This window comes from Benincasa hispida, chromosome 11 (assembly GCF_009727055.1).
Source record: "Benincasa hispida cultivar B227 chromosome 11, ASM972705v1, whole genome shotgun sequence".
Taxonomy (NCBI): domain Eukaryota; kingdom Viridiplantae; phylum Streptophyta; class Magnoliopsida; order Cucurbitales; family Cucurbitaceae; genus Benincasa; species Benincasa hispida.
In genome coordinates, this window is record NC_052359.1 from 27,280,908 (window position 1) to 27,294,253 (window position 13,346).

Genomic DNA, 13,346 nt, shown 5'->3' on the forward strand with positions numbered 1-13,346 from the left:
CATTCTTTGAGGTGTCTTTCACGTAAGTCTTTTATTTAATTACAACAAATGTAATGTTTGAATTGATGTTAGAAGATATTTTGGTGAATTTTGTTTAATTATGGAGATTTTTTTTTTTTCTGATTGTAAATTTTCAAGAACCATCTAAAATAGTCAAATCTAGATTTGGAATATGGTAGTCTATCGTTAAAATTACCATTGTTACCTTTTAGAAAAATAATTTCCACGATGTAATGTTGAAGTTAATTTTGCATTATAAAAATTTTCAATTTTGTACATTAAAAATAAATTCATAGTATTGGTAAATGAGTACAAAAGTGCTGCAAATTTAGTATTAATGACAAAAATAGGCATATTGTTAAAAATTTGTGCATTTTTTTTCTCTCTCTAAGATCAATTTTTTATGCACCTAGTTGTTGTACTTAAAAAAACAAAAAATTAAAAAGCAATTCCTTACATACATTTGAGAGAAATGAAGAGATGTTCGCGAGAAATTGAAGAGAAATTGAAGAGTTGAGAAAAAAGTGAAACGAATTATGAGGCAGAAAATGACAAAATGTATCAAATAAGGTATCTACATGGAGAGGCCAATCCTAGATGCTTTCCTTTTATTTTTTTCCTATATTACTAATAAAAACAATTCCAAATCATATCTCTCAAATTCAATTTTTTTTTCTTTAAAAAAAAAAAAAAACAAGAAAAACTTACCATTTTAAAGGCAGAAACTTGTGTTGGATTTTAAATGTATCTCCTTCTTCTGTGTCATGCAATAGCCATACCCAAATCCCTTCAATTTCTCTTCTCTCTTCCTCCAAATTACATCTCATTCTACCTCTCTAAGTAAGTTCCTTCTAACTCATCTCTCTCTATTTTCATCTCATTGGTTTCTTTCATAATTATATGTTAACACCTCTAATTTTGAATCCCTTTCTCTTTTCTTCATTCAATTTTCCCTTCAAATTTCAAACTATAAGGAATTTTTATTATAGTTGGAATCACAAAATATGTGTTGTATCAACTTTAATTTTTCGTTAAGTTCTATGTATTAGTTTTGTGTTATTTTATTTTTATAATTATTATTTTTTGTTTGGATAAGTTTAGGGGATTTTCATTTTGCATGTTGTCATATTTGTTAGGTTTTTATTTTTTTTTTCTTTTGTTGAGATAAGTTTGATGAATTTTCACATTGTGCATGTTATTTGTTTGGTTCAATTTTATTTAGAAAAGGACAGATGGAATGAAATTCTATTGGCAGTGAAGGGGACCACTTTTTGTTTTGCTATATAGGCATTTTACTAACAAATGGCATCGAACCGAACCGAACCAGGTTTGGTCCGTTGTGGTTCGAGTTTTTTATACTTGGAATTGGGATTTGTTTCTGCACTGGTTTGACTCTCTCAACAATACATTTCTTTTACAATTTTCACACATCTTTCTTATTATATTTGATTTTTGAAAATTAAATTTATAAATAATATTTTCTTTATCAACTTTCTATCAATATTTTGAAATATTAAACCAAATTTTGAAAATTAAAAAAATAGTTTTTATAAATTTATTTATTTATTTCTTTTATAGAATTTCGCTACGAATTTAAGTATTTCTTAAGAAAAATATGAGAATCATATTTTAAAAATTGGAGAAAAGAAAAAATTTCAAAAAAAAAAAAAGAAAACTAAAAACAAAATAGATATCAAACGAGACTTAAGATTTCACATGTGAATCATCGTTTTTCTCATCTTTTTAAATTTAGATTTATTTTATTACTATTTTTTTTATTATAATTTGCATATTTTGAAATAGTCAAATTCTAGGTACAAACAAGTTCGTAGAAACTACATTTTCTTAGTGTTTAGGAGGTTTATTAAAAAGAAAACAAAACAGAAACTCCAGAAAACTATTTTTTTATTAATTTTTTATTTCGAATAGGTGTGCTTGTTTCACAATTTCCTTATAGGCTTGTCCTCTTTTAAAAATATACTTGGGTTTTATTCAAATTTAGAAAAGAAAAATATAATGTAAAATTTGATTCATTTTTTTTAATTTGGTTTGGATTTTAAAAACGTTGATAAGAGGTAGATAAGAAAAATAAAGAAACTGATAATGAAAATAGTATATATAAGCTTAATCTTCAAGAACAAAAAGAAATGATTATCAAACAAAAGGTTAAGTTCAAGAATAATGTAATTTTTTAAAGTAATGACAAAAATAGGGTATATAGAAAAGATATTACAAAAATAAGGGGGAAAGAAAAGTATTGACAAAAAATAAGGTAGCAAAAGCATGAATCCAGGAGAAAAATAGGAAAGAAAAGTATTGACAAAAATGGATGGGGTCACGATTTTCATATTTTTATTTTTTAATTATTTTCACAATTTTTCATATTAATAAGTTACCATATGAAAAAATTCGGGAGAAAATTAAATTAATTAATGTCGCTATTATATTAATTTATGTGGAATTTTAATGAATACATATTTCTTTTTTGAATGAAAAAATCTTGAGGTGAAATTTTGGAATATACAAAGGATTCATTTTTGTTAAGGGGATTTGCTTCAATCAATGAATTTATTAATAGTAATATTACATTCAGGTTCTCAATTAAAAAAAACTTGACTTCATGTTAATGGTAGTATATTATTTTTTTAAAAAGAAAATGAAAGATTTAATTTCAAAATCCATAACCTAAAATTAAATTCGAGCTAAATGTAATGTTATTTTTTTAATTCATAATTCATGAGTTTTCTTAAAAAATGCATAATTAGATATTGTAAAAAAAAAAAACTCATAAGTAAATTTAATTGGTATATCTAGTGCCATTTTAGTGATAGAATTTGGAAATCAACATTTTCAAATTCTATAACAAAAAAATAATTAATTGTAATATAAATATATCTTTTAACAATATTTTGGGTGAGAGAATCGAATATTTAACTTGGGAGCTAATGACACGATTTATTTCTACATTTTTTTTTAACAATATTTAACTTGAGAGCTAATAACACAAATATTTAACAAATCGTAGACGGAATATATGATTTATTTGCTGACTCGGTATTTGTGGACCCCGTCCACCATTTTACAACCTTATTTTGTCAATATTTTCAAATCAATCTTATTTTTGTGAATAAATATTAAAATAACATTATTAAAAAAAATTCTCAAACTAATCTAAATAATTATTAGAAAGTGAGTTAAAAAAAGGGGAATAGAATAAAAATGAGAGGAAAACTTTGATTTTTTTCTACCTACTGCTTCTCTAACAGAAGGATTAGGAGGAGACCTTGGAACTAAATCCGTGTCTGACTAGGGTGCTGGTTTGCTCTAGCAGTCAAACTTCCCCGCTGATAGATCTCTTCTCCTTTTCTCGGCCTCTGATGACATCCTGCCCGGACTAGTCCCCATGGAAGACCAGAAGACTGCGTGAAGAGGCCAATCCCTTGATGCTTTCCTTTTATTCTTTTTTCTATATTACTAATAAAAACAATTCCAAATCATATCTCTCAAATTCCTTTTTTTTTTTCCCTTTTAAAAAACCAGAAAAACTTACCTTTTTAAAGGAAGAAACTTGTGTTGGACTTTAAATGCATCTCCTTCTTCCTCTCTTCTTCTGTGTCATGCAATAGCCATACCTAAATCCCTTCAATCTCTCTTCTTTCTTCCTCCAAATTACATCTCATTCTACCTCTCTAAGTAAGTTCCTTCTAATTAATCTCTCTCTATTTTCATCTCATTTATTTCTATCATAATTATATGTTAACACCTCTAATTCTAAATCCCTTTCTCTTTTCTTCGTTCAATTTTCCCTTCAAATTTCAAACTATAAGGAATTTTTATTATAGTTGGGAATTACAAAATATGTGTTAGTTTCAATTTTAGTTTTTCGTTTAGTTCTATGTATTACTTTTGTGTCTTTTACTTTTTTATTTTTATTGTTTGGATAAGATTGTTGGATTTTCATTTTGCATGTCATTTGTTTGTTCAAGTTTTTGTGTTTTTTCTTCTTCTAAATTTGATGAATTTTTACATTGTGCATGTCGTCTATTTGGTTCAATTTTGTTTAGAAAAAGACAGATTGAATGAAATTTTATTGGCAGTGAAGGGGATTATTGTCTGTTTTGTTAAATAGGCATTTAACTACTAAATCGAATCGAACCAGGTTTGGTTCGTTGTGGTTCGAATTTTTTAAACTTAGAATTGGGATATGCTTTTGTACTGATTTGAGTCTCTCAATGATGTGTTTCTTTTAGAAATTTCACACATCTTCCGTATTATATTATTTTTAAAAATTACATATATATATTATCAATTTTTTATTAATATTTAAAAATATTAAACCAAGAATTGAAAACTAAAAAAATAGCTTTCATAAAGCTTTTAATTTATTTATTTTTTCTTTTATAGAATATCACTAAGAATTTTAGTATTTCTCTAAAAAAGATGAGAATGATAATTAAAAAATTGGAGGAAAAAAGCACAAATTAAAAAGAAAACTAAAAACAAAATCAGTATCAAATAAGGCTTAAGGTTTCATATATGAATGGTCATTTTTCTAGCTTTTTAAATTTACTTATTTATTACAGTTTTTCATTATAATTTTCACATTTTTAAAGAAATATTTTAATTCATAATCAATAGGTACAAACAAATTTGTAGAAACTACATTTTCTTAGTGTTTATGAGATTAATTAAAAAAAAAAAAAACACCGGATAACTATTTTATTTATTTATTTTTTTTTAATTTTTAAAAGTGTGTTGGTTTCACAATTTTTTTTATAGTTTTATCCTCTTTCAAAAATATATTTGAGTTTTATTCAAATTTAGAAAAGAAAAATAATAATGTAAATTCTGTATTATTATTATTATTATTTTTTAATTTGGGTTGGATTTTAAAAATGCTGAAAGAGGTAGATAGGAAAAATAAAGATACTCGTAGTGAAAATAGTATATATAAGTTTTAATTTTTTTTTTGTTTAAAAAATGATTATCAAACTAATCTATAGGTTCTAAAAAAGGAAATGACATAAAAATGAGAGTAAACTTTGATTATTTTTAAAGATGTTTTTAATTCAACATCCAACAATATGTTAATATCTTACCAAATCAAGATTGATTGACAAAAAATGACTTTAATTATTTGTGACTCTGAACTGTGATTTGAAAAGGGAAAAAATTGACCATATTTTAAAATTAATTTTACATTATTTTAATATAATAAAGTATTTTGGTTTGAAAAAACATATTTACTTGATGACGTGAGAAAAAAATATTGTCTCATTCACCTGATCAAAATTAATTTTCACCTAATCAATATTAAATGAAAAAATTTCACAAATAGAAGAAATATTAAACTATTTACAAAAGTAGCCAAAATCTCTCCATCTCTATCAGCCTAATCTATTATTAATACCAATATCTATTAGTTTCTATCAGCTTTTATAAAAATAATAATAATAATAATTTTTTCTTATTTTTCAATTTTTAAAAATCTCTCCTATTAATTAATAGAAAGTTAATTAAAAAATATCACATCATCGTTCAAATTATGAAAGTTAGAAATCCTCTATCATTTTATAAAAGTTTGAAATTTAGGGAAAAAAACAAGAATTATTTATGAATCCAAAGAGCTGAAAAGACATTTAGTCTATAATGTTATATCATAGTCTTGCACGTTAAATCAACCTAGAAGGCAAGCTAATTTCTTTTTTTATTATTTATTTATTTATTTATTTATTTGACTAATGAAAAACAAGCTTTTTTGGGAATTTGAATTCTGAGTAGAAGATTTAATGTTCAAAGTCAAGTAAGCCTAAGATGATTGAAGTCTATAGACATCTGGTTATTAACGGTTCATAATTACCATTTCTTTAATCTCATCGAATACAGATAACTTTTCACTTCAATTCGGTCTCTACATCTCCATCAAATTGATATGCTATCTCTTTTTTTAGTACAATAAATGTGAAAATTTTGAACATTATCTAAATAAAGGAAAAGTAGTAAATGTTTGGACATTATCAAAATTTTGAACATTATCAAATTTTGAAAATTTTGAACATTATCTATACTGATCTCTAGTGAAAAAAAAAACTTTTTTTTTTTGGAACAAGAATACCTCTTTTCTTTGAGTGAATCCTAAACTAAAACTACACAATAATTTTAACTCAATTTTACATGAACAACAATAGATAAATTATTTTGTTACTTGTGACTTTTCTCAATTTGGACTTTGGATAAAACATGCATGAGCTATGTGAGACATTGATATCTCCTATTTCTCTGGTCTAGCTAGGCAACCATACATATAAATCTTGTGTCTTGTCCTTTGTTTTTGATGCATTTTATAGATATCTTTCTTTTCACTTGTCTCTTTGTTGATCAGCTATGGCAATGGCTCAGCTTCTCATCAAACCACCTCAATCTTTCTCCCCATTCCTTGAATCTCCAAGGCCAATGATTACAATCCCAAAACAGGTTATTCAAAAACCTCCTTATTTTCTTTCCTACTTTAGCTATCTAGTTTTTGCATTGTTGCTTTAATCCTGAATGTTCTTGAATTTAATTTTGCTTAAAGTATTTTGCATTGTTTGTTTTGCTTATAGTTTCGTTTGAGAGCGTCGTCAACTAATAGCCCGAATGAAGAAGCGAGGAATTTGGTAGGAAAAGAAACAGATGGATGGACCATTGACTACTCCAGCGAAAAACCAGTGACGCCGTTGTTGGACACTGTCAATTATCCTATTCATATGAAGAATCTATCTTTAGAGGTAAAACTCTTGGTTGTCGAACATTGTCAATTTCCCTTCCATTATGCCATTTATTATTGTTCTTCCTCATTATCATTTGAGATCTTTTTTTTCTTTTAGGAACTTGAGCAGCTAGCAGCAGAGCTTAGAGCAGAAATTGTGTTTTCTGTATCCAAAACTGGAGGTCATTTAAGTGCAAGCTTAGGTGTTGTCGAGTTGGCCGTGGCACTACATCATGTGTTCAATACCCCAGAGGACAAAATCATATGGGATGTTGGCCATCAGGTGCCTAGCCAACAAAAGTTGCAACAAAATGAGGTTTATTTTTAGGATTAAAGTTGATTTCGATTGTGTTTTTTGTAGGCATATCCACACAAAATTTTGACGGGAAGAAGGTCTAGAATGCATACTATAAGGCAAACTTCAGGACTTGCTGGTTTTCCCAAAAGGGATGAAAGTGTTCATGATGCTTTTGGTGTAGGACATAGTTCTACAAGCATATCAGCTGGTCTTGGTATGTCTTAGACTTTCCTTATTTAGCCTTTTTCCATTTTAGAGGGTTTAATTATAAAGAGATGAACATTCTTCCCAATCTAATAAATCTTTTTTGCTATCCACGATGACAAAAACAATGTAGGCATGGCAGTTGCAAGAGACCTTTTGGGAAAGAAGAACAGTGTCATTTCTGTGATTGGAGATGGAGCTATGACAGCAGGTCAAGCATACGAGGCAATGAATAATGCAGGCTATCTCGATACAAACATGATTGTTATTCTAAATGACAACAAACAAGTCTCATTGCCAACCGCTACGCTTGATGGCCCTGCTACTCCTGTTGGAGCTCTTAGTAGTGCCTTAACCAAACTTCAAGCAAGTACACAATTTCGAAAACTTCGTGAAGCTGCAAAGGTAAAATATTAGAGGATTGCATATGGTTTACAACAAGTTAGGGTCTATTGGAATAACTTTTCAAATGTTTAGAAAACGTTATTATGCATTTAAAAAATCATCCAAGATAGAAACTTAGATTGTCGAGGTTAATTACTTTCACACCATTCTTTGAAGGTCATCACAAAACAAATTGGGGGGCAAGCCCATGAAGTTGCAGCTAAAGTCGATGAATATGCAAGAGGTTTGATAAGTGGTTCGGGATCAACATTTTTCGAGGAGCTAGGATTGTACTATATAGGTCCAGTGGATGGACACAATGTGGGAGATTTGGTCACCATTTTTGATAAGGTGAAATCAATGCCAACACCTGGGCCAGTATTGATCCATATCGTTACAGAAAAAGGGAAGGGCTATCCTCCAGCAGAAGCAGCTGCAGATAAAATGCATGGTTAGATTCTATTCTAATTGAGCATCTTGTTATTGAGCATCTTGTTTAGTTCCATGGATTCTTTGAAATACTTATTTCTTTACAAATCTTACAATGATGCAGGAGTAGTCAAGTTTGACCCTAAAACAGGCAAGCAATTCAAGACAAAATCCACCACACTTTCATACACTCAATACTTTGCTGAATCGCTCATAAGTGAAGCCGAACTGGATGAAAAAATTGTAGCCATCCATGCTGCGATGGGTGGTGGAACTGGTCTTAACTATTTCCAAAAGAGGTTCCCAGAACGTTGTTTTGATGTCGGGATCGCCGAGCAACATGCTATTACATTTGCAGCTGGTTTAGCAACAGAGGGTATCAAGCCATTTTGTGCTATTTACTCATCCTTTCTTCAAAGAGGGTTTGATCAGGTAAGTATACATGGAAAGATTTAGGAGTCTGCTTTTTTAAGCACTTAGAACGTTAGGGTCGAAAAGATATTTAGGTAAAAGTTGCAGCCAAAGATTACTTTTCACTGATAGTCTTATAATATACTAATTACTAACTATATGAAATGGTCATCAAGGTGGTGCATGATGTAGACCTTCAGAAACTACCTGTCCGCTTTGCAATGGATCGAGCTGGTTTGGTCGGTGCCGATGGCCCAACACATTGTGGAGCATTTGATATAACATACATGGCTTGTTTGCCGAACATGATTGTCATGGCTCCATCTGATGAAGCTGAACTAATCCACATGGTTGCAACGGCAGCAGCAATAGATGATAGACCGAGTTGTTTTCGGTTTCCAAGGGGCAATGGGATTGGAGTTGATCTTCCTCTTAACTTTAAAGGAACTCCAATTGAGGTTAGCATGAAATAAACCAACTCTTTAAGCACTAAGGAGAGTACAAAATACTGCCACAAAGTAAAATGTAACATGTTTTTTTGTTTTGTTGAATAGATTGGTAAGGGGAGAATACTGGTGGAAGGCACTAGAGTTGCTCTATTGGGGTATGGTTCAATAGTTCAACAATGTGTTGGAGCTTCAGAATTGTTGAAAACAAGAGGCATTGCCCCAACAGTGGCAGATGCTAGATTTTGCAAACCTTTGGACACTCAACTTATAAGGCAACTGGCAAAAGAACATGAAATTCTGATTACTGTGGAGGAAGGCTCCATTGGAGGCTTTGGTTCTCATGTATCCTATTTCCTTAGCTTAACTGGAATTTTAGATGAGCATCGTCTCAAGGTAACTACACAGAATAGTCTCATTCTATTTTATCAATTTAGGCTCCATTTGGTAATCATTTCATTTTTAGTATTATGCTTTCAGAAATTAAGCTTATTTCCTCCCCCATTTCTTACATTGATCTTTCTTAAGTATAATGATTGAATTCTTAGACAAATTCCAAAAACAAAAGTACCTTTTGAAAAGAAACCTTTTTTAGTTTTCAAAATTTTGTGCTTTGTTTTTTAAACTATTAGTAAAAAGTAGAAAACAAAGTAAGAAATTTGCAGGTGGAAGTAGTGACTATAGACTTAATTTAAAAAATAAAATAAAATAAAATAAAATGGTTATTAAATGGGGCCTTGATTATCATAATTTAACTCATCAGAGATTTCTTGTTCATTGCACTTTTAGCTGAGAAGTATGGTTCTTCCCGATCGATACATTGACCATGGATCGCCACGAGACCAAATCGAAGAAGCAGGACTATCATCTAAACACATAGCTGCAACAATCCTAACTCTTTTGGGCAGATCTAAAGAAGCTCTTTCATTCCAAGTTTCTACACCTATGAAGTGAAGTTCTAAGTAGGAAGCTATATATGTATCTACAAAATCATATGGATATGTTATTCATATGAAGCAAGAGAACTTTTATCGGGATCCAGATGTTAGTACTAGTGAGATAGGAAAAATTGTCATGGATGACACTGTATGGAACTCATCAATGATAATATAAACCTAGGATCCTGATTAGGTGAATAATTTCCAACACAGAACAAAAGAATTTTAAATCATAGCAGAATTGCTATCAACACATATAGCTGCAATGGTCCTAACAATTACTTTTTAATGTTAATATTAAAGACAATCCTATCAATTAGTTTCTTTAGCAAAAAATTCAAAGTATTAGTAGGAAGCTTTGAATCTTTACGATATAAGAAAGAAAAATGAGTATCTTTAGAGACATGTATGAAATTTGTCTTCATTTACAAAATTAATAACATTGTGAGTTTTAACTTTTTATATATAGAGAGTTTAATATGTGTGGTGAGAATTCAAACTCACCTCTTGGTTAAGTGTACATGCCTAAATGAACTATATTCAGGTTGGTATCTAGACGAAGAAAATAATAAACTTTCACGTGATGGTAACTAGCCTCTAAAATAACCATCATATCTATATTGCCGGAGAAAAGGACCTCCTTCAACCAAGAGCCAAACCATATATCCCAGTAGAAAAATGAACCATGTAGTGCAACTTGTCTTGAACATAAAAAATAATCCTCCAACACTAAGACGAAGAACTAAAGGGGCAAACCACATCCAGAAACTTTGACTATATAAAATATAGGCTTCTACTCAAGCGACTCGTAATAAGCCCAAACAGATTAGGATAAGTCATAATAACTTCATGAGGATAAAAAAAATTTAAAAAAGAAATATGTAAGTCTTCAAGTTCTCTTTCTCGTGATTCGACAATGCAACCTTGACCTTCCCACACCATCCAACTACTCTTCTAACGATAGGAACAAAATAAGAAATCTAATTTGTGAACAATCTACACCAAAAGCAAAAAAATACTGGCAAGATAGACTTGAAAATTTGAAGAATACGACAACTAAGTTGTAACCGGGGAGTGGAAAAAATCTTAATTGGCCAACTTCTTACACGGGTAGTTACTCTTTCCAAAAGAGGTAAGTAATCAACATACAAGAGTTGACTTGAAATAAGAGGCAGATTAAGATAACATACAAAAAGGAGTAGCACCAAAGGGAACATCATAAATGCTGAGAAGCCCTCAAACTCCACTAAGGGTCATGTCAGTACAAAACATCAAACTCTCAAGTCATACTTGAAGGGAATTGAATCCCGGTGGAAGTATGAGATCGTTTTCTTTGATGTCTTGAAACAATTAAAAACAAGTAAACAAGAAAAAGGTTAAGGACCATCTTGCTGTCATGTGACTGCAACAAAACTCCTCTTGAAACTGGTAGTCTTATTCTTAGATTCTTTAAATTCCTCGAGGTCTTTGTTGTTATGATTTTGGCAAGGATCCAGCTTGTAGGAACCATTTCTTGAAAGAATAGAGAGAACAAGGAAGAAGAATTTTCTTAGAACTTTTCTAAGAAAATTGAGAGAATTTCTAGAGGGAGAGTGTCAAAGTAATCGTGGAGATTATTCTTATAGAGAGTATATTCTATGAGGGCTCCTATGGGCTCTGTTTAATGGGCTACTCCTAATCCTATTGGATTAACCATTCTACTAATAACTAATATTAAAAAATATCTACTCAAATAATATCTCATATTAAATGGTTTAAAATATTTAAATTGTATTTAAATATTTACTCTTTACAAGTTTTAATTATCTACTGATAACTAATATTAAAAGATAATTATTCATTTTAATATCTCATATTAACTGAATTTAAATATTTATTCTTAGCATTATCTCTGTAATTCAATTCTCTTTCAAATTAATAATTAATTATTTAAATTATACTCAAATAAATCAATTCTCTCAACATCTATTTAATTCGAATCTCATTCAAATCAAATAATTTATTTATTTATATGGATCTCATCCAAATAAATAATTAATTATTTGAATCATATTCAAACAAATTAATTCTTCATGTTATAAAGTTATGATTTGAATCTTATTCAAATAAACTTTATAATAAATCATTAATTAATTTTATTCAATACAATTTTTATTTTCCTTTATGAATTTGAACCTTTCAAATTTTCTTTCAACAAATTTGATCCTTGTTGATTTGTGGCGAGCTAGCAAGAGGATCTTATGGACCTACAGATTATTAGGTCCAATGATTCAAGATTAATTAACTAAACTCTCTAATTAAATTAGCCTTCATTCATTAACTTCATGGCAAACCACTATAGACTCATAGTTAAACTCTTATGCACTGTAGGACAAGTTGTATCTATAGATATAATCAATATAAGCAAGTCGATCCTTCATGAGTTGTTCATAATTACAGCTAGGCCAAATTGTCCATTTCACCTCTGTAACTACATCTTTTCCTTAAGTCCCAGTAATTTCTCTAACGAACAATTTGTTTATGGTCCAACCATAAACTAAGTCTCCCTCGGGGTAATGAGAGGGGGGATCTCTTGCGCTAATGCTAGTGGGGACTCTAAATAAAATAGGGCATATTATACATCCTATGATATCTATCACTTGCCCTAAGTAAGGTGATGTATATCTTGTAGATCTAGACTCTCTAGATGACTCTCAAACACTTTAGCCGTAAGAGTCCTTGTAAATGGATCAACACAGTTGTCTTCAGATGCAATTTTAGTGACTACTACACCACCCCTCTGTACTATTTCTTTAATCAAGTGATACTTTCTCTCTATATGCTTTCATTTTTTATGGCTTCTAGGTTCTTTAGAGTTAGCCACAACACCACTGTTATCACAATAAAGTTTGATAGGCAGGTTCATATTTGGAACAACTTCCAAATCTGACAAGAACTTTTTGAGTCAAACAACTTCTTCAGTTGCTGTTGGGATTTATGTCTTAAAGTCTTGTAATTTATTAGTTGATTAATTTAATTATTAATTATGTAATATTAACTTTCACTAATTGAAAAAAATTCAAGGTTATTGCATGAAGTCTTAAACATGTATGTAGTTGACATACGGGTGGATTATGTTCAAGAAATAACATAAAAGGTCTATAGTATATGGATAAAGTTGGGTCCATTATCCTTGTGACACTATGAATACGACCCACTTTATAATAGTTACAAATGTTTTGATCGATACCATTAATATGGAGATATGTGAGTGAGGATATCTTATACAAAGAGTTTGTATAAGACCGGACCATAAAATATTTAAATTACTCTTTATAAATCTATTCATTGATGAGATTAATATTTCATAGGATGATCATGTGCGACTCAATCTTAATCCTGAGTCATTTATGAACTTCTGTTTGTAAGGTCAGTCTTTGATTTGCATGGGTGAGATGGACCCAAGTTGCCAACTCAATAAGTCTACAATTTTGGGAAGTTGACTAAAT

The 13,346-nt window shown here is 29.8% G+C and overlaps 1 protein-coding gene across 2 annotated transcripts; it reads left to right on the top strand.

Annotated features, from left to right (window-relative positions):
- Positions 1-725: 725 nt before the first annotated feature.
- Positions 726-10,091, top strand: LOC120090062 (probable 1-deoxy-D-xylulose-5-phosphate synthase 2, chloroplastic). Of its 2 annotated transcripts, none has more exons than XM_039047551.1 (11): positions 726-840; positions 6,383-6,474; positions 6,603-6,767; positions 6,867-7,031; positions 7,110-7,260; positions 7,384-7,655; positions 7,812-8,085; positions 8,188-8,495; positions 8,651-8,932; positions 9,029-9,316; positions 9,710-10,091. In XM_039047551.1, the coding sequence occupies exons 2-11, from the start codon at positions 6,385-6,387 to the stop codon at positions 9,872-9,874; spliced, it is 2,160 nt and encodes a 719-aa protein (XP_038903479.1). In that variant the 5' UTR covers positions 726-840; positions 6,383-6,384; the 3' UTR covers positions 9,875-10,091. The 2 variants fall into 2 exon arrangements, with proteins under 2 accessions (XP_038903479.1, XP_038903478.1); XM_039047550.1 differs by lacking the exon at positions 726-840 and adding an exon at positions 3,252-3,693.
- The last annotated feature ends 3,255 nt before the right edge of the window (positions 10,092-13,346 follow it).

What these genes read in the sequence shown, in the direction of transcription:
- LOC120090062 (XM_039047551.1), top strand. Translation starts at nt 6,385, where the DNA reads ATGGCAATGGCTCAGCTTCTCATCAAACCACCTCAATCTTTCTCCCCA. An exon ending in TATGGGATGTTGGCCATCAG is followed by an intron (nt 7,032 to 7,109) that starts GTGCCTAGCCAA and finishes TGTTTTTTGTAG; the next exon opens with GCATATCCACACAAAATTTT. An exon ending in AGCTGCAGATAAAATGCATG is followed by an intron (nt 8,086 to 8,187) that starts GTTAGATTCTAT and finishes ACAATGATGCAG; the next exon opens with GAGTAGTCAAGTTTGACCCT.